This window comes from Eulemur rufifrons, chromosome 4 (assembly GCF_041146395.1).
Source record: "Eulemur rufifrons isolate Redbay chromosome 4, OSU_ERuf_1, whole genome shotgun sequence".
NCBI lineage: Eukaryota > Metazoa > Chordata > Mammalia > Primates > Lemuridae > Eulemur > Eulemur rufifrons.
Window position 1 is genome coordinate 40,254,748 of NC_090986.1, and position 19,679 is coordinate 40,274,426.

At 37.1% G+C, this 19,679-nt stretch overlaps 1 protein-coding gene across 2 annotated transcripts; it reads left to right on the forward strand.

The window, feature by feature from the left end:
- The first annotated feature begins 218 nt into the window (after positions 1 to 218).
- On the forward strand, positions 219 to 19,456 carry FBXL3 (F-box and leucine rich repeat protein 3). 2 transcript variants are annotated; one of them, XM_069467138.1, is made up of 5 exons: positions 219 to 554; positions 5,004 to 5,352; positions 7,255 to 7,377; positions 10,051 to 10,222; positions 16,908 to 19,456. In XM_069467138.1, exons 2-5 carry the CDS (start codon positions 5,005 to 5,007, stop codon positions 17,549 to 17,551), a joined length of 1,287 nt encoding a protein of 428 aa, XP_069323239.1. In that variant the 5' UTR covers positions 219 to 554; position 5,004; the 3' UTR covers positions 17,552 to 19,456. The 2 variants fall into 2 exon arrangements, with proteins under 2 accessions (XP_069323239.1, XP_069323240.1); XM_069467139.1 differs by having other exon boundaries at positions 495 to 554; positions 5,004 to 5,208; positions 16,908 to 19,263.
- Positions 19,457 to 19,679: the final 223 nt, after the last annotated feature.

The following is a 19,679-nucleotide window of genomic DNA, read 5'->3' on the forward strand; positions in this document are numbered from 1 at the left end:
TAACTAGCTCCAGCCCTCACACATTCCGCTCCAAAACAAAAAAATCCCCTCAAAGCAGGCGTCACGTCTCGGGCAGGAAGGCGGAGGATTGTCCTTCTGGAACGGGGAGGCGAGGGCCGGCTGCAGCGCGCGCTCCCGCCTGGGCGCGGCCCCGCCCCGCCCCCCTCGGGCGGAGACGCGCCAGGGAAAGCGCGCGGCCGCGAGCCCTGGGCGCCATTTTGGACTCGGTTTGTGGGCCGAGACGCAGGGGCATTGGTGGTGGCCGCCGCTCGCTGAGGAAGTCTCTCGCGGCGACCCGGGTCTCGGTACCAGAACGCGGACGGCGCGGGATTCGGAAGGAAGGCTTCTTCTTGGGCAGCCAGAGCCGCAAAGGTGGAGCCACGTTGGTGCCCGCCGCGGGACCAGCGCCTCGGATGCGGGCGGAGCGCGGGGGGACGCGGCGGCGGGAGCGCGGAGCGGGGGCCCCGGGGGGCCTCATGTGAGAGCCGCGGGACCAGCCGCCGCCGTCCTCGGAGCACCGGGTGGTGTGTGGGGGAAGCCGCCCCCGGCAGCAGGTAACGGCGGAGGGGCAGGGCCGCGCCCCGCTGCCACGGTGGGGCCGGGGGCGGGGGCTCCGCCGAGGGCTTGCGGGCGGGCCGGCGGGCGCGGGGTCCCGGGCGCGCGCGGGCCGGGCCTCGGGAGCGCCAGGCGCGGCGTGGGGTGCGGCACCAGACCTTGGGGCCTGCTTGGGGGCGTTTCCCCGCAGTGCCTGCTTCAAAACATGTCAACAAGGCGTGGTGCGAGTGCCGCGGCTCTTGCCCGGCTTTATTGCCCTTGGCCGGGTTTGGTGACAGGCACCGTGGGGCTCGCGCTCTGCGAGGCTCTTCCGGCATCAGCAACGCCGGTGCTGGCAGCCTGAGAAATGAGAGGCACTAAGATGTCAAAGCACACTGCCGGGGTAGGGCGCGTCAGTTAAGTTAGGGAAAGCCAATCCGTGGAGGTGGCGCAGGGAGGAGGGGACACCCTCGCCGCGTAGCCAAGTGGGAAACTTGGTCAACTTGTGTTGAACAGCTTCACGCCCACTTTCAGCGAGAGCAGCCTGTTGCAGGCAGCGATCGGGAAGCAGCCCAGTAAAGTAGGTCTGCATCTCCAACCTAAGAAAGCGATGAGAGAGAGGGTCATTATTCCGATGTCGCCAATACTGTCCAGTCGAGTGGTCCAGATCTTTTAGACACTTCACTTGAAAAAAAAAGTGTTAGTTTCTGCTATCCTTGAAATATTTATAAAAATGGCACCTCAGTTGTCTATGTATGACCACTGGACTAATTTTCATCACCATGCTCTCCCTACCATTTAGTTCTGAGAGTTGACCTTTTTGTATTGTTTTATTGTATTTCAGCCAAAGAATGCATATTAATTTTGATACTAGTCAAAGCAAAACATAAAGGAAATGTGACGCCAAAGCGTTTTAGAGCTAAGTACAAATGGGCTTTTAAAATTAACTGCACGCCCCAGTGTACATAGAAGTGCCTGATACAATGAGGGTCACACAGCTAAGTGTTCTCTTCCTCTCTTCGTCTGACTGCTCCTTTCAGTTTATGGAAATGTTTAGTTAGCTCACTAACTCCCTGTTGCTCAGCTAGTCTGTAGTCTTTCCTCATTAGTTTGCTTTTTGGCACTTTGTAGTAATATCAGTCCCTCACCAAAAAGCTCTAGGGGCTTAAGTTGCATTATTTGGGGCCTGGAATTGTAGGAAATTAAACTACCAGAGCCCGGAAGTGGCCTGGTTTTGATATTCTAAAGAGTCTCCTTGACGTTATTGTGTAGCTTGGCTCTCCGCACTCCTTTTGTTCAAATATAAGAGGTGTTTTCACTTTGATTAAAAGTAGGAAATATAAAGTACATTGATGGAAATTATTTACAGACTGGTGGGTGCTCTGAATTGTTTAACTTATTTACAGCAGAGCTTCATGTGTAAATAGATTTAGTAAAATACTTTTGGAAGCACTGTAAATTTTTGCATGTGTAAATGATACCTACTTGGAAAAGTTGACATTTTAAATTTTTATTAGGTGCCCACTCACTTCCGTTTTATTTTCGTGCATTAATGAGGTTAGGACAGAGGCCATCTTTATTGGAATTTGGCCTTACATATTTTCTATTGCTTAATGTACTATAATTATGACATTACGGTTATATTAGATATGACAATTCAGAGACTTGTTCAGCTACTCATAGACTAGTAAGTGCTTAAAATATACTTTGGTGATCAGATAGTCTTTTTATATTTAAGGCAAGAGATAACTGTACCTTGGTTTTGCATACTTCTTAAAATATTTGTCAACTTCTTTCCCCCAAACTTGGAAAGTATTGAAATATGCTTTATTTAAAGTAGGGCTGTAATATACAAAAGAAAAGTTCTATTGTTATGACCAGCAAGAAAGTAATAAAAATTATGGGAAAGGCTACCATTTTATTTTTGTATATCCATACACGCTAAAGTAAAATGAATCATTCCATCTTTAAGTTGAATAGTTCTGGTTTTAGAAGACTTTTCTTCAGAAACAGGCAATCGGCATTCTATAATAAGGTGTAGAAATTATGAAGACTGCCTCATTCTTTTTTAAATCTCTGTATCTCAAAATTCTGAGTAGTTTTAGGTTGTCAGAAGAGAAATTGTAAGCCCTGGGTGGCAAACACTTTGTTCTTTGACCCAAATTTTATATACCAACATTAAAGTAAGCCTTCAGGATAAGTTAAAGCAGAAAAATGGATCATAATGACAATGTTATCTTAACGTCTAGTGGGTCATTATTATTAGGAGAGTGTTTTTTATATTAAAAATTACACTGTAGAGTATATTACCTTTTCTTTAAACACATTTAAGAAAACTCTTTTTAGATTCATACATAAGTTACAGTGTTACCTAAAACTACCCTCTTGCTGTCACATCTGTCATTCTGTTTTCTCCCATTCTGTCCCCTGCTTGATAAGATAAACATCATTTACTTCACTTTATTTACATAGTTGGAAGTAGGAGCCATGAGGAATAGGCAGTTTATTGCACATGTGCTAAGACCTCGTGGACTGACTTTCATGGCATGAAGTCCAATGGCCGCTGCCATTCTCCTTCTACTCTTCGGCCCTCAGTCTTCTTTTATAAGTTTTGCTCCGTCCTGCTGGATGGAGAAAGTCTGCAGAGACATACTTAGTTTATAGTCATGCATATGCACATCCATCATCCACACAGGAACCAGAAATTCCTATGTGCTGATATGCCAGAAGAGAATTGGAGCCACACGCCATCCTTTTGAAAGGCTGTGACCCCAAGTTTAGGTGCAAACCACTTTCCTGCCAGAACTGTTTTCTAGGAACGAAAGAAAAGCATTGCAGGCTCTAAATAAGAGTACTAGTGAGTGTCTGCAGTTACCCCGTTTAGTTTAGGGCCGGCTATACTTCTCTTCCAACTAGCAAATCAAAGCAAGACTCTTTGTTTTCGAGACAAAGTCTTACTCTGTCTCGTGGGCTAGAGTGCAGTGGTGTCATCATAGTTCTCTGCAACCTCAAACTTCTGGGCTCAAGCGGTCCTCCTGCCTCAGCCTCCCAAGTAGCTGGGACTACAGGCATGCTCCACAATGCCAGGCTAATTTTTTATATTTTTAGTAAAGATGGGGTCTCGCTCTTGCTTAGGCTGATCTTGAACGCCTGGCCTCAAGTGATCTGCCTCGGCCTCCCAGAGTGCTAGAATTACAGGTGTGAGCCACTGTGCCTGTCCAAAACAAGGCTTTTTTTTTTTTTTTATCTGATTACAATGTAATGCGTTGATATTAAAAGAAATGTGTAAAAAAAAAAAAAATCACTTGTAATCCCACCAGCCACTGTTGGTTCCTATAATAATTTGGTGAATCTGCTTCCAGTGTGTGTTTCTCAAACACAAGACTGCGTGCTCACGCTTGCTTGCTCTCTCATGCATACTTCATTTTAAAACAAAAATAGGATCATTCTTTGCCTTCTGATTGTTAACCTCTGTTTTTACTGTGTCTGGCAGTTTAATGTCTTTAGTACTAGACTGCTTTCTTGTACTGGAGTTCCAACAATCGTCTCTGTTTTCAAAAGCCTTTATATACTGTTTTATTCCTCACAAAAACCCTATGTCTTATAATTGCCATTTTGCAAACTGAAGCACAGGAAAGTCAAGTAATTTGCTCAAAGCCATGTAGCCAGTGAGAGGTAGAGCCAGGATTCACACCCAAGGACCCTGGTTCCAGAGCCTATTCTCTTTAACCATACTATTTTGCCATAAAAAGACTTACCTTTCAAAGAATCAAATGGAATGAAGGTATTAAGAATACATAGAATAAACACGTAGGTGTAAGTCAGAAACACAACTTGGGGAAAATATTGCACCAGGAAGTGATGTGTTTTAAGAAGAAACCACATTCCAGACCAAACAATGCATAGTAGGGGTGGGTTTACTTATTGTAAGCAGAGGTTGTAAATGTCTGGCAGTAACACATATTGCAGACTATTCAGTGTGGAAGATCTGTTGGCTACTTAATTCACATCCTTTCTGGAAGTTCTTGGGACTCTGGATGGCCTTGAATTCAAGAACTCAAATATAGCACGTATCTTTAGATGACTTTTAAGAAGCCTTTAGAAAGTATCACTGTAGTTTCCCTTTTATATTCATTTTAGTTAGTTGAACAAAACTTCTGAAATAGAAATTCTTGGTTTAATTTCAAAGTCATAGTAAACTTCCCCCCAAGTAGTACAGTATAAATGTAAATGTTTAAAAACACCTGCCAAAAATGTGTAGCATTTGTAAAATCATAGTTGGTCTTTATCACCATTTTTCATTATAATTTGTTTTGATATTCTTCTCCTTCAATTACTTATCCAGTTCTTCCTACGTATTTGTTTGTATATATAAATACATATTCACATCCTGGTGATAGAAGTATGAATTTTGAATTTATTTCTATTCAAAAGTAGAATAAAAAAAAATGATGCATTTTTCTGAATAGGATGAAACGAGGAGGAAGAGATAGTGACCATAATTCATCAGAAGAAGGTACTGCAGAGAAATCCAAGAAACTGAGGACTACAAATGAGCATTCCCAGACTTGTGATTGGGGTAATCTCCTTCAGGACATTATCCTCCAAATATTTAAGTATTTGCCTCTTCTTGACCGGGCTCATGCTTCACAAGTTTGCCGCAACTGGAACCAGGTATTTCATATGCCTGACTTGTGGAGATGTTTTGAATTTGAACTGAATCAACCAGCTACATCTTATTTGAAAGCTACACATCCAGAGCTGATCAAACAGATTATTAAAAGACATTCAAATCATCTACAATATGTCAGCTTCAAGGTAATATTTTAAATCCTTCTTTCAAAAACTAAGTCATTGTTAGTGGCTTTTGTGTCCTAAGCCAGTATATCTTCTCATGTCTTTAAAATATTTGTCTATTTAGGGAAAGTGCTTAAAAATTTAGAATTATTGCATGCCTTACAAGCTGTCACAAAATATTGTGATAATTGATGGAGTTAAATTACTCCATTATATTATAATTATTAATTCTTAAAAGAGCAAAAGCAGCCACTAAATAAACATAGCTCATTGATCAAAGCTGTAGTTACATTGAATTATTGTGAACAAGTCTGAGGAAAAGAAATATATGATAAATAAAAATTAGGGAGATTGTAATTGAGTAGAACTTAATTACTATTTCTATCTAACAGGGACTGAGTATTGTTTATTGATGGTTTTTTGATATGAGAACTTCGAGTAAAAAGGAGGCATAGAAACTTTACATAAAAGGTTTTATTTACAGAGAAATAGAAAAGAGTACATGGAAGAATGCTGAAGAGAACTGTTTGTTTCTTTTCTGTGCTGGAAGGAAGGTATCGGTCATCATGCAGTGATGAGATAAATGAAATGGGGCTATCATCTGATAGGTCTTAAAGATCAATTCCATCCAGTAGGTTGGCCAGTCATCTTTATTTCTCTTTTACAGCCCTCTGACACAATTCAGGTGTATACAACTTGTATAGTGCTCATAAAACCATCCATGCTGTAAGTTCAGCATTTTTATTAGGGGTTGCTTATTTTCCTGAGGAAATAATTTACAAAAAGAGCCACATCACAGAATTCTTCTGGGTTCTCCTGATAATGTTTTAAGTCATCACTGACTATGGGCCAAAGAGGTTTCTAGTCAGAATTATTAGTGTAGAACAATGGTTCTCAAACTCTGTGTGCATCACAATCACCTGCAGGACTTGTAAAGCTAAGGATTGCTGAGTCTCAGATTCAGATCATCTGGGTTGGGCATGAGAATTTGCATGTCTAACAAGTTCCTAGGTAATGTTGATGCTGCTGGTCATGGGACTACATATAAACAGCTCTGAAACTGTAATATAAATTCGTACATTAGTTGTACAACCAGCATTTAACATTTTTGGTATAAAATATTGTACATTAATTTGAAAGTTAAAGTAATGATGTTTCTGTTAACTATTCTAAGATGCTTTTAGCCCAGGGAGCAAACTAACTATTTGATAGAAGGGCTCCTTCTTGAATTGTTGTGGAGGAGTTTGGCCATATTACCCTTCCCTGAGGAAATGTCTATGTAGAAGAATATACAGCTTATTTGGTTCAGATTTTCATGCCTGACTGGTTGGAATCTCTCATTTTACTTTGCATTCATCTTTCTATTAGTAACATTAATGATGAATCCTAGGTTGTGATTCACCTGAACATTCTGAGTAAATGTGTACCGTAGGAACTATAGCGGGTGTCCCAAAAAGTTGCCATACATAGGGAAAATGGGCAGTTGTAGCTAAATGTACCTTTATTTACAAAATATTCATTACAAAATTTTTCCTTTGTATGGAGATTTTTGGAACACCCTGTGTTTACATTACATCATTTCATATACTACCAAATATATAACTATTTTTCAAAGACTATAAATTGATTTACTCCATTAGTTTATACAGTCATTTTGGAATAAATCAATGCAAAAGCCAAGTTCTTTCAACATTACCTATGTATTTTATTATAATGAAAACTGCCTTGACAATTGCCCTTATAATTTTTCAGAGAGATTCAGAAAAGGCTGAAGTTGTAGATGAGGGTGGATGATTGAAACAATAACTATTCTTTAAGTTATAATGAAATAAACTAATAACTATTTTTTTGCTTTTATAAAATTAGGATATGCACTGAGACATGTAAATATGTGCATGGGTAAATGGTGTTTTCTTTTCCAAGGTGGACAGCAGCAAAGAATCAGCTGAAGCAGCTTGTGATATATTATCACAACTTGTGAACTGCTCTTTAAAAACACTTGGACTTATTTCAACTGCCCGACCAAGCTTTATGGATTTACCAAAGGTACCTGCTGGTTTTGTTTTATTATCTGTTACTGAGAAATCCAGGGAAAGCCTACTCTTTTTTTGTATTGACAGTTAGTGTGTAAGAAAAGTAGTATATATACATAATGGAAAACAGTCATGATTTAGCATGCTTAAGAGATAGTATTTTTTTTAAGGGCTTTTCTATTTTCTTTTTTTTCTTTTCTTTTGTTGAGATGGTCTTACTCTTTCACCCAGGCTGTAGTGCAGTGGCACAATCATAGCTCACTGCAGCCTTGAACTTCTGGGTTCAAGTGATCCTCCTGCTTCAGCCTTCCGAGTAGCTGGTACTACAGAAGCATGCCACCATGCCCAGCTGATTTTTAAAATTTTTTGTAGAGACAAAGTCTCACTGTGTTGCCCAGGCTGGTCTCGAACTTCTGGCCTCAAGTGATCCTTCCACCTTGGCATCCTGAGTCTCTGCGATTGTAAGCGTGGGCCACCATGCCTGGCCAGCTTTTCTTTTTTTTAGTCACCTTGTACTTCTTCATTGGTAAAGTTAAAGGGTACATGAATTTACAGAGGATTCTATAGGAAGTGCTAAAAGAAAGTAGGTAAGTAAAACTTAGAAACAAGCATATTAGAAAAAAGACACACAATAGATGCTCCTTTTTGGGCTTTCAGAGCAGAGTGGTGAAGTTAGAATCAAAAGTGGAGACTGCCAGTGTTGAGAACAGGTATAGCTTACTTATAAAATCTTCTAGCAAGTGTTCCGTGAAGATTTATTCTTGAGCAAAGTTAGTACAGTTCAGATTAATTTACAGATTTGATTTCAAGACTACAATTTTTTTGGTGAAGAATTAACTTTATATTCATACATATGTTCTAACATGATCCTATGCATAGTTTTCTCTTCAAATAAAAAAATAAGGATACAGATTTAGAAAGGCAACTGATAAAGGCCCCTGAGGATGTTAGCTAATGTTCAGTAGGTTAATATTCAGTAATACTGGAAACTAAACTACAGACACCCTTCTAACACAGTGACTGCCACACTAGAAAAAAAAATTTTTTCCTTGGGGTCACAGTGTTTCAGCTGCAAGCAGGCCAGGTGATTCTGATTAAGATGGTTCAAGGACTGGCTCTAAGAAACAGTTACGCAGAATAATAGCGTATTCAAGCTTCATGTGGGAATGAAATGTTCTGAATTGGATTTTCAACGTACCTACCATAGTTAAATATACGTATCACACATATGCTATATAAAAGATATACCACATTAAAAGATATGTTGAACATAATTTAATTTCCTTTTTATCTTATTACTCAGGGGTATTGCTGTACATACTAATTAGGAAATATTGATGCAGCTAAGACTGCTTTCCTTATTAAATGGGTCTAAGATGCTCATATTGTTCCCCTTTTTTTTTGTTTTATTTTTATGGCTTTTGTAGGAGATTGAAATAGGGTGTTGCTATAATTTGGAAATCCTGAGAGAACCGAAGAGAACATAGAAGAAATCTATCTGACTAGAGCTAAATTGGAGAAATGGAGAAAGATGTCAGTGATGCAGTCTTGAGCATACTAGTGAAGAAATGTGATTGTACAAAATGTAATTGAGTTTAATATGAAAATACTAGGCAAAAGATGTTATCATTTAAGTAGTTAAATAGTTCATCAAAATTTAAGTAGTTAACCAGTTATTTAATCACAGTAGGGGAAAAGTAAATAAGGGAATGTGACCACGAAGGTAATGTTTCATTATACTTTCTTGGCTATGAGCCTGCCCTCATCCTTTTTCACTGCTTTAGAGAATTTATAAAGCTAAGTAGAGAGTGAAGTTGGTTATATAGAGGAATGTGTTAAAGCATGTATTGGCCTTTGTTTTTTACTTCCCTGGATTCTTTACCCATTGGTTATAAAGCTGCTTAACTGTGATTCAGAGTTACATACCTTGAGCATGCTTTAATTCCTGTTTCTCTACAGTGGTTCCTTTAGGTAAGATTCTGTGTCCAGCAGATGCTTGTATGTATATGATACATTGAATGATACTCATTGGTACATTTATCAACAAAATACATTAAAATAAAATAGAAAATTGAAAATACTGTAAATAATGTAACATTTGGGAGTTTTACATTTGGAATCGTATTTAAATATGATTTTGATTGTTTTAGAATCAAATTTTTTATGAGCTTCCATGTTCCCAGTGAGCCTTTCATAGCTTTTGAAGTGATTGTGATATTAATTTTTAATGATATTAATTTTTAATTTTTAATGTTTATAGTTATTACTATTTTAATGGTCAGAACTATCGAACAGAAAAAATGCGGTTTGTTGTTCCAGAACACTAGAATAGGGTTTCCAGATGTGGTGAAATGAAGTATCTGAGAGGTATGCTCACCCTGGGTTCCAGAATTTCTCTTTTTATTTGGCAATGGTTGCTGTGATTTAGGGCCACTTATCCTGAGGTTTGAAATGGTTTGAAATCAGTTTTTCTTCCACAGGTAAAAAGGCTGTCCTCAAAGATGGCAGATAGTCATCTCTTTTTAGCATATTTCTCAACAACAGAATGAAGGGGTACTGCCCCTGAAACAATTATGAAATATATTATTAGGGTTCATATGAAGCATGTCTAGTATTGTATGGAAACCCTTCAATTCTCATTTCTAAAAATTGAAACTGGTTTTTTTTTTCCCTTTTTGCTTTTCAGTCTCACTTTATCTCTGCACTGACAGTTGTGTTTGTAAACTCTAAATCCCTGTCCTCGCTTAAGATAGATGATACTCCAGTAGATGATCCATCCCTGAAAGTACTAGTGGCCAACAACAGTGATACACTTAAGTTGCTGAAAATGAGCAGCTGTCCTCACGTCTCTCCAGCAGGTATTTTGTGTTTTTTTACCGGACACATTTTAGTAAAATGTATTGATTTGTTCATCAAATTAAGAAAAACTATGATCATTAACCTTGAAGGCGGGTTAGTTAATATGACTATTTCATCTCTTTCACCTAAAAATATTTTTAATGTAATATAAGAGCATAGTAGTGTTAACTAGCCTAGACGGTGCCTTTCAGCTTATTTTCTAATCTTATTTGGCAATTTGTGTACAGCATGTGCTAGAAAATGAATAAATTAGGGAAAAAAAAGAGGAAGGGACAATTGTGATGTCTGTCTGAGGTGCCCAGTCAGATAAAATAGAATTTTCTCTAATTGTAGTTGAGCTAACAGGGTAGGTTTTGAGTTAGAGCAGTTACATAATTGTTTTGCTTTTCACTATGTAGAGGGAGAAGAGTTGTACTTAAGTGATTGCCTTATATTTTGCGAGATAATGCTGTTCCTAAGATTGAATTTTGGAGCTGAGAGCCCATCAAATTGGGGATAGCATGATAAAAACTCTTTGTTTTCTCATGTATAGAATTTTCTGAGCATTACTACATTATTCATTTGAGATTATTTAAATTCCAGTTTGTATTGAAAAATAATTATAAACCCAAATTTCTTGATACTTTCTGCTGCTTCATTCCTGACTCCTGCCATTATTGACATCTTTGCCAGTCCTTTAGGTGTGTTACTTGGGAACCCTGTTCTTTAAGGCTACATCCCCCAACCCCCGGGCCATGGTACTGGTCTGTGACCTGTTAGGAAATGGACTGCATCACCGCCTGAGCTCTGCACCACCAACCCCCACCTCCCCAGGCCATGGAAAAATTGTCTTCCGTGAAACTGGTCCCTGGTGGCAAAAAGGTTGGGGACTGCTGCTTTAAGGGACAATGTTAAATCTTTGATCTCTTTACAAAACACTTACCTTCTTGCCATAACTAAAACCTGGCCTTCCCCTAAGGAAATTATTCCTTCTTGTATGGAGATTGCTTGTTTATTCTCCCAAGTCTCCCACAAGGAGGGTCTTAGTGACAGGAATGGCCGAGTCTACTGTTGTATTTTCCTAGCCTTCTCTGCCATTTACAGATTATCACCGAAGGTAATATAAAATAGAAGTTAAGAATACGTTTTGGCAGTTAACTTCCTGTGTGACCCTGATCACGTTTTACTGTCTACCGTATTGGTCTGCTATGAGAGTAAGGTCCATGCCTCCTGGCTGCATAGTGTACGAGGTCCTTTGTATTTTGACCTCTGCCTGTCTATTTAATCTTGTTTTGCTACTCACTCATTGCTAGCTTTCACTTGAGCCCTATGGAACTACGGTTTTTACCTTTGTGTGTGGTCAGTGCACTGTACCCCATGGAATACTTTCTAAATTTTTTTTTTTACTTCTCCATCTAATTCCATCCCAGGCTTCAGAATTCAGCTCAGGTGTTACCTGTTTTGATCCCCCTCCTCCTTTCTGGTTTTGATCCTCCACTTATGTATTTCTGTAGCATTCTAAACCTAATTGATAGCATTTGCCACACACTATGAGAGCTTTTGGGTGTTTTGTTTCTCCATGAAACTGTGAGCTTATTATTCTCTTTATCCTGGCATGTCCCATCTTCATTTATTTTTATTAAATATACGCCTCAGTTCTGATAGTATACTATAAGCTTGCTTGGTCCCACCTAATGACTTTTGAACTAGTTGTGCGGGAAGGGGAGAAAGAGCACCCTTTTTTTTTTTTTTTTTTTTTTTTGAGACAGAGTCTCACTCTGTTGCCCAGGATAGAGTGAGTGCCGTGGCGTCAGCCTGGCTCACAGCAACCTCAAACTCCTGAGCTCAAGGGATCGTCCTGTCTCAGCCTCCGGAGTAGCTGGGACTACAGGCATGCACCACCATGCCCGGCTAATTTCTTCTATATATATTTTTAGCTGTCCATGTAATTTCTTTCTATTTTTAGTAGAGATGGGGTGTCACTCTTGCTCAGGCTGGTCTTGAACTCCTGAGCTCAAATGATCCGCCCACCTCGGCCTCCCAGAGTGCTAGGATTATAGGCATGAGCCACTGTGCCCGGCCGAGAAAGAACACTTTTAATATTTTTTAATTGAAGAGTATAATCACAGAAGATTTTAGTTGAAAATTTAACACATTTACATATTTTCTATATATAATTTGCATATTTGGACAGTTTCTTTCTCTAATTTGAAATAATGGGCAATTTTCTATTCTACTTTTCTTCAAACATTTTATCAAACTTTTTCGATTTCGTATAGTTGTTGTAATTGTCCATAACTGGACCTCTAGGCACCATTTGACACTAGTGACTGTTGCTTTTTGATAGCACACTCCTGGTTTTCCTCCTTCTTCTCTGATTGTTCCTGTTTGCTTTGCTGGTTTCTTTTTTCATTCTTTAAATTTTGGTGTTTCACTGTATTCTGTACTGGCTACATTTTTTGTTGTACTCTGTAAATTCTGGGCAGTGTCATCATCCTCTATGGCTTCAGTTATGTTCTTTATGCTGTTATCTCCTAATTTTGGTGTCTCTTGAACTCCAGGGCTATGTGTTGAACTGCCAACAGCCCAGTGCTGTAGAGTATCTCACTAGTACTTCAGACTAAAGAACTTCCCTTGTCCCTTTCTAAATCTCTTGCTCTTCTCTCTTTATTATCTCGTGAATGGTACCTCCATTTAGTTGTCAGGGACCTGATAGATATCCTTGATTCCTTCTACCCATTCTTTCTACATCCCTTCAGTCACTGAGGTCTGGCCACTCCACCAAAATATGCCTTGAATCTCTACCTTTCTCCGTCTCTGCCCTAACTACTCTACTCTAGTCCAGGCCACCATAATCTTTGTGCAGTACCCTCTTAACTGATTTCCTGATTTGGAGCCTCGCTCTTCAGTAATCTAATTTCCATGTTACAGCCAGAGTAATCTTTCTGAAATGTAAGTTTATGTTTCTCCACTTTCCTTTAAAACTTCTTACTGTGCTTTAGAGAACAATCAAACTTCTTCCTTAACTTACAAGGCCCAACATGATCTGGCCCTTATCTATTGGGCATCATCTTTTTTTATTCTCTTACTTGCATACCGTGTTTTGAGCTCCTTCAGTTTTTGGAATGCTTGTGTTTTCTTCCATGTCTGGGTATTCATACAGGACATACTATTCTCTTTCCTCCTCCAGTCTCCTTTTGTCCTACTTTGATCTTCCCAATTTTTTAGGTCTCACTGTGTTCTGGTAGATCTTCTCTGATTCCCTTGTTTAATAATTTGCTGTCTCCTATTATGATAAGGATGTCTTATTCCTGTTGTAGTTTTACCATCCTAGCACCAGTGCTTAACATATAAGACAGTTATTATCAACTTGAACTAATGAACATTTAGTTACTTAGTATTCTACCTTATTAATAAAACAACATTTGCATTATAGTTCTTTCAAGGTTGGATGCCTAACTTGTTTCCACTTTTTTGCTGTGACTAAAAAAAATTAACGATTTTCACTCGTAGCAATTTGCTGCTATTAATTTCTTCATTAAGACAAATTCTTAAGTCAAAGGGTCAGAATCTTTTTTATACTTCCTGCCATGTTGTTTTCCCAAGATGAGTTGCATAAATTTATAATACCACCAATAATACACCAGTTTTGTAACAGCTTTATTTAAATATAATTCATATACCATACAATTCTCATTTTAAGTGTACAATTTATTGACTTTTAGTATATTGACAGAGTAGTGCATTCATTACCACAATCAATTTTAGAACATTTTCATTATCCCAAAAAGAAACCACATACCCCTTAGATGTTGCCCACTAAAATCCCCATCCCAACCAGTCCTAGGCAACAACTAATCTGTTTTCTGTCTCTTTAGATTTGCCTCTCCTGGACTTTTCATATAAATGGAATCATGTCACATATGGTCTTTTGTGTCTGGCTTCTTTCATTTAGCATTTTCAAGGTTCATCCATGTTGTATCATATATCAGAACTTCATTTCTTTTTATCTCCAAACAATATTCCATTGTTTGTATATACCATTTATTTATCAGTTGATGAGTTGTTTCCACCTTTTGACTATTTATGAATAATTCTGCTGTGAACATTCATCTACAAGTTTTTGTGTGGACATAAGGTTTAATTTCTCTTGGGTAAATACCTAGTAGTAGAATTGCTGGATCATATAGTGACTCCATTTGTGCATTTGAGGAGCTGCACCAGACTGTTTTCCAAAGCAGCTTTATCATTTTACATTCCTACTAGCAGTGTATGAGGGTTCTAACTTTTCCATATCCTCACTAACACTTGTTATTTGTCTTTTTTATTATAGCCATCCTAGTAATGGGTGTGAACTAGTATCTCATTGTGGTTTTGATTTACATTTTTTTGATGACTAATGATGTTGAATATCTTTTCATGTGCCCATTGGCTATTTGTATATCTTCTTTGGAGAAATGTCTATTCAGATCCTTTGCCTATTTTTAATCAGGTTGTCTTTTTTATTGAATTATAATAGTTCACTAGTTTTATTTTACCTTTGTATTTAAACACTTCTAACTACTTATGAGTTTTCCATTGCTGTGTAACTAACAACTACAAATGTAGCAGCTTACACCAACAACACCTGTTATTAGCTCCACAGTTCTGTAGGTTAGAGCTGTAGGTATGGCTCACCTGGCTTCTCTGCTTAAGGTCTTAAAAGGCTGAAGTCAAAGTGTCAGGCAGGGTGGGCTTTTATCTGGAGACTCTAGAGAAGAATCCACTTTCAACACTCATTCAGTTTGTTAGCTGAATTCAGTTTTTTGTGGCTGTAGGACTGACATCCCATTTCCTTATTGGCTCTCAGCAAGAGGCTGCTTGGAGATCTGTCTCTGCTCTTAGAGGCTACCTACATTGTTTCTTTTTTGGCTCCTTCCATCTTAAAGCCAGCAATAACTTATTAAGTCTTGTTTGTACTTTGAATATCTTTGATTTCCTCTTCTGCAAGCAGCCAGAGAAAACTCTGCTTTTAAAGGGGTAATGTGATTAAATTAGGACCACCCAGAGATAATCTCTTTATTTTATGTGGCCAGCTATGCCATATAACATAATCATGGGTAAGATACCTTATCACATTCACAGATGCGCAGCATTAGGTCATGGAATCTTGAGGGCCATTTTTAGAATTATGCCTGTCCCAAGGCTTTAGTAGTTATTAAATGATATCTCAAAGTTTCTTGTATTTGCATCTTTAATTACCATTTCCCATGTTTTTACTTCTTTTTATTTAACATATCAAGCTTTTTGAGATTGCAAAGAACAGGGATATGCTTAGGTTACCTTGAGTGATCAGGGTGTATTTAAAAGTATATACATATCTTGTGGAGAACAGAAACTTTGTGGTGTCTGAATAGTGAAGCACAGATGTCCATCACTCCTTCTTCTGGTGACTCATTCTGGTGGTTCAGTTTCTCTCTTCTCTGATTATATTCCCTTTCTTCTCCCCTGCTAGAAAGCTTTGGCTTACTGATGGCCTTTGTCTTTTCACTTCTTAAGCAGTAGTTAAGTGCATGAACTTAAGAGTCACTTAGCCTGTGTTTGTATTCCAGCTTTGCTGTCTTTAGGTGGCTGCCTCTACTTCAACATAGAAATAATATTTGGTTTTCCAGATTTTTTTGAGTATTTGTGAGATAACATATCCAGTACCTGTCATATCATACTTATACAGTAAATAGTAGATGAAAATATGATGTATGTTTTCCTCCTATCCCTGTTTCTAAACATGAGAAAGAAATGGATTGAGTGAGTTATTTATCAGGTAGTATAGGGTGCCTCTTTGGGGCAGAATTCTTATAGAAGGCTACTTCAGAGATCAAATACTGACCTTTGTTAAAGTCATCTGTTACTAGGATGATAGTTTTAGTCAGTTATGAAGCATGGTGCCGTAAGTATAGAGAACTATTTAAGGAACTGCTTTCTGGGTGTGTTAAAGCTTCAAAAGTCATTCTGTGTGTTTCCCCTAATGTGAATTGGGTGGTTATCTTTGATTCATTTATCTAGTGGTAGATATCTTGGTATTTTTTTCTTAGAAATTTGATATGTTTATTATATACCATTAACAGTTAGACACTGATTATTTGATGGAAATCTTTATTTTGTAAATGTTATATTTAGTTAACGTAAATCATGGTTTTATATGGTTATGTCTTACCCTATTTCTATTAGGATTAGTTAGGTTTTGAATTTCAGAAAATGTCCTTTGGCTTTTTTTGTAGTGATCATGTAATTTTTCTTGCTTAACCTGTAAATTTAATGTTGGTAATAATTTTTTTTAAAAATTATGGCACTGTGCATTAGTGGGATAAACCTTAGTCATAATATATTTCTAAAATGACAATTATTAATAATTTATTATTTTGTGAGTTGATAAGTGAGCTTCATTTCTTTTTGAGGTATTGGATTTAGAATTGGTTTTATTTTCTTATAGAAAAAATTAATAATTTAAAATGTGACTTTCCTTCTAATTCAACTATATAAGTACATTTTAAATTGTATAGTTTTGTGGTAAGGCAAATATGGCAAAATTTTGTGCAACATGTACTTTTTTTTTAACTTATAAGACTGTCATAAAACAGCATGTGCAACATACACGTGATTGAATTTTTGAGCAGATGAATTTGTACAAAATCTTGTAAATAGTTTTTTTTCTTTCTTTCTTTCAAGGTATCCTTTGTGTGGCTGATCAATGTCATGGCTTACGAGAACTAGCCCTGAACTACCACTTATTAAGCGATGAGTTGCTACTTGCTTTGTCTTCTGAAAAACATGTTCGATTAGAACATTTGCGCATTGACATAGTCAGTGAGAATCCTGGACAGACACACTTCCATACTATTCAGAAGAGCAGCTGGGATGCTTTCATCAGACATTCACCCAAAGTGAACTTAGTGATGTATTTTTTTTTATATGAAGAGGAATTTGACCCATTTTTTCGTTATGAAATACCTGCCACCCATCTTTACTTTGGGAGATCAGTAAGCAAAGATGTGCTTGGCCGTGTGGGAATGACTTGCCCTAGACTAGTTGAATTAGTAGTGTGTGCTAATGGATTACGGCCACTTGATGAAGAGTTGATTCGCATTGCAGAACGTTGCAAAAATTTGTCAGCTATTGGACTAGGGGAATGTGAAGTCTCATGTAGTGCCTTTGTTGAGTTTGTGAAGATGTGCGGTGGCCGCCTGTCTCAATTATCCATTATGGAAGAAGTATTAATTCCTGACCAAAAGTATAGTTTGGAGCAGATTCATTGGGAAGTGTCCAAGCATCTTGGTAGGGTGTGGTTTCCAGACATGATGCCCACTTGGTAAAGACTGCATGATATAGGGCATGATGAATAGCACCTTAACTTCAAGCAAATGTATTATAATGAAAACTTATTTGCCGTAGTTCTCATATAATTCTATTTTGTGGCACAGAAATTTGATATCTTCAGTGAGTATATAAGGGTCATTTATTGGAAGACCCATGAATCATTTTTGGTCAGAAAACTCCATTTGTTTCTTTAGCCTAATAGCAATCAAATCTCTGAAAAATTTTTTGAAAATGTGGTTCAGATGTGAAAGTAATAACCAATTATAAAGATTAGTTTATAGTCTGAAGGAAACAAAACCTCTATATTATAATACCCAAGAAGTGAGCACTAATAGGTTTTCTGAAATGTTCTCTATGCATTTTTTAAAATGTAAACTTGACATTTTAGGGTCTTTAGTTATACATACACCTGTTATAAGGTGTTTAATATAGCTCAGGAAAGTGAGCTTTTTGTAAGAAAAATGTAGGGTATATCGTATCTAATGAAAAAGATTAAATGAATGTTCTCAAATGTTACATAGTTTAAAGAAAAAGAGGTATATATAAGTAATTGGAAGACTGATAAACACAGAAAACTGATAAATGTCACACAGTGGTTATTATAGAAGGATAATACACAGAGCCAAGATCAAATTAAAAGACAATAAATGAAATAGAAGGGAGGCAATGTTTAGCTTTGTATAAATGTTTAGGTTTGCTCTGTAATCTGCTAAACCATATTCTTTTTTTGTGATATATTACTATGTATGTGGCACTTGAGACATTGTATGTAAAGTAAGGAATGCTTTAACAGTTCTCCTTGGTTTTGTCTTTGTTTAAACTAGTTTTGAAGTATTAAACAATAATCAAAATGAAAAGCTTATGTATTTAAAAAAGCCAAATTGAAATAATTAAAGATAGCAGTCTAAAATGTTTATGAATTGTTTCCATGAAAGAATATTAGTCTCCAGTAAATTTTAGTGATGGATGGCTCATTTTTCCATTTTGGAATTACATAGTTATGTAAGTAGAGTTTTAAGAAACCATAAAAGGAGCCACCAGTGTACAGTTCAGCATAAATGGTAAATTTAAAAGAGGATATATTTAAGTTCATAATCAATTTTGAGTAAATACTGCTCAGTAAACTGGAAAATTTTAATAGAAAAATGTCTATAGTTTTGTGATTGTTAATTTGGTTAAACTGATATTTAAGTTAGGTAGCATTTTATATTACTTTCATATGAATAAAGGTAATCCATACATTGTAGAGTCTGTAAAAATGTTAAGTTTGGGGCTACATTTAGTTATATAAACTTTGATTCTGGCCGCTAGTGCTGGTAGATACTATCCTCCTAAGGGAAATTAGAAGTGATTTACCCCCAATGGAATACATTAATGCTTGAAATGGCTCTCTTCAGTAGTATGACTTTTAAAAAGTATCTCAGTAGTTATGGAAGCTAACAGTCTTACAGATCTAATCTATTTTTAAAATAGACCCTCCTAACAATAAAGTAAAAAATGATTTTGTACATAATTTGTTTTTGAAAAGTGATGGTATTCTACCCTGCAACCACATATTAATGAGAAGAAAAAAGGCTGATCCAGACTTGAAAATTAAAAGGAATTATTGTAATATTTCCCCTTTCTAAATAGCAAAAAGCTTTGATTGTACGAGAAATACCTGTGCTAATGGATAGAGTTTTTTTCTTGAACAACTTTGGAAAATGGATTTGACAGTACATAATCAGTTCTACTAACCAAATCTTTATTTGGAAATTTACTTTTTGTACAAATTGAATTATATAATGCTTGAAATACTTTAAGTCACTTTATAAGCAAAATGTATATCACTTAATTTGTTTATACAGTAAAGTATATGTTAAATGCTTTTATCAATTTGAGAATAAAAAGTTACTAATGCTGTTGTATGTTATACTTTCTTAAACTACCCAAACATATATACTTGACTTTCAAACTAGTTAAACTTAAAAGTTTATGGATTTAGTTTCAAATCCATATTTGATGGGTAGAATACTTAATGTTAAACAATGTTTATGGTAGGCTGGCTTTTTTGAAGACACAAGGTTAGGCACATGGAATCTGTTCTTGAAATAAGCTCTGATGCCTAAAGAAATAGGAAATTAA

What these genes read in the sequence shown, in the direction of transcription:
- FBXL3 (XM_069467138.1), top strand. Translation starts at nt 5,005, where the DNA reads ATGAAACGAGGAGGAAGAGATAGTGACCATAATTCATCAGAAGAAGGT. An exon ending in TACAATATGTCAGCTTCAAG is followed by an intron (nt 5,353 to 7,254) that starts GTAATATTTTAA and finishes TTCTTTTCCAAG; the next exon opens with GTGGACAGCAGCAAAGAATC. An exon ending in GCTTTATGGATTTACCAAAG is followed by an intron (nt 7,378 to 10,050) that starts GTACCTGCTGGT and finishes TTTGCTTTTCAG; the next exon opens with TCTCACTTTATCTCTGCACT.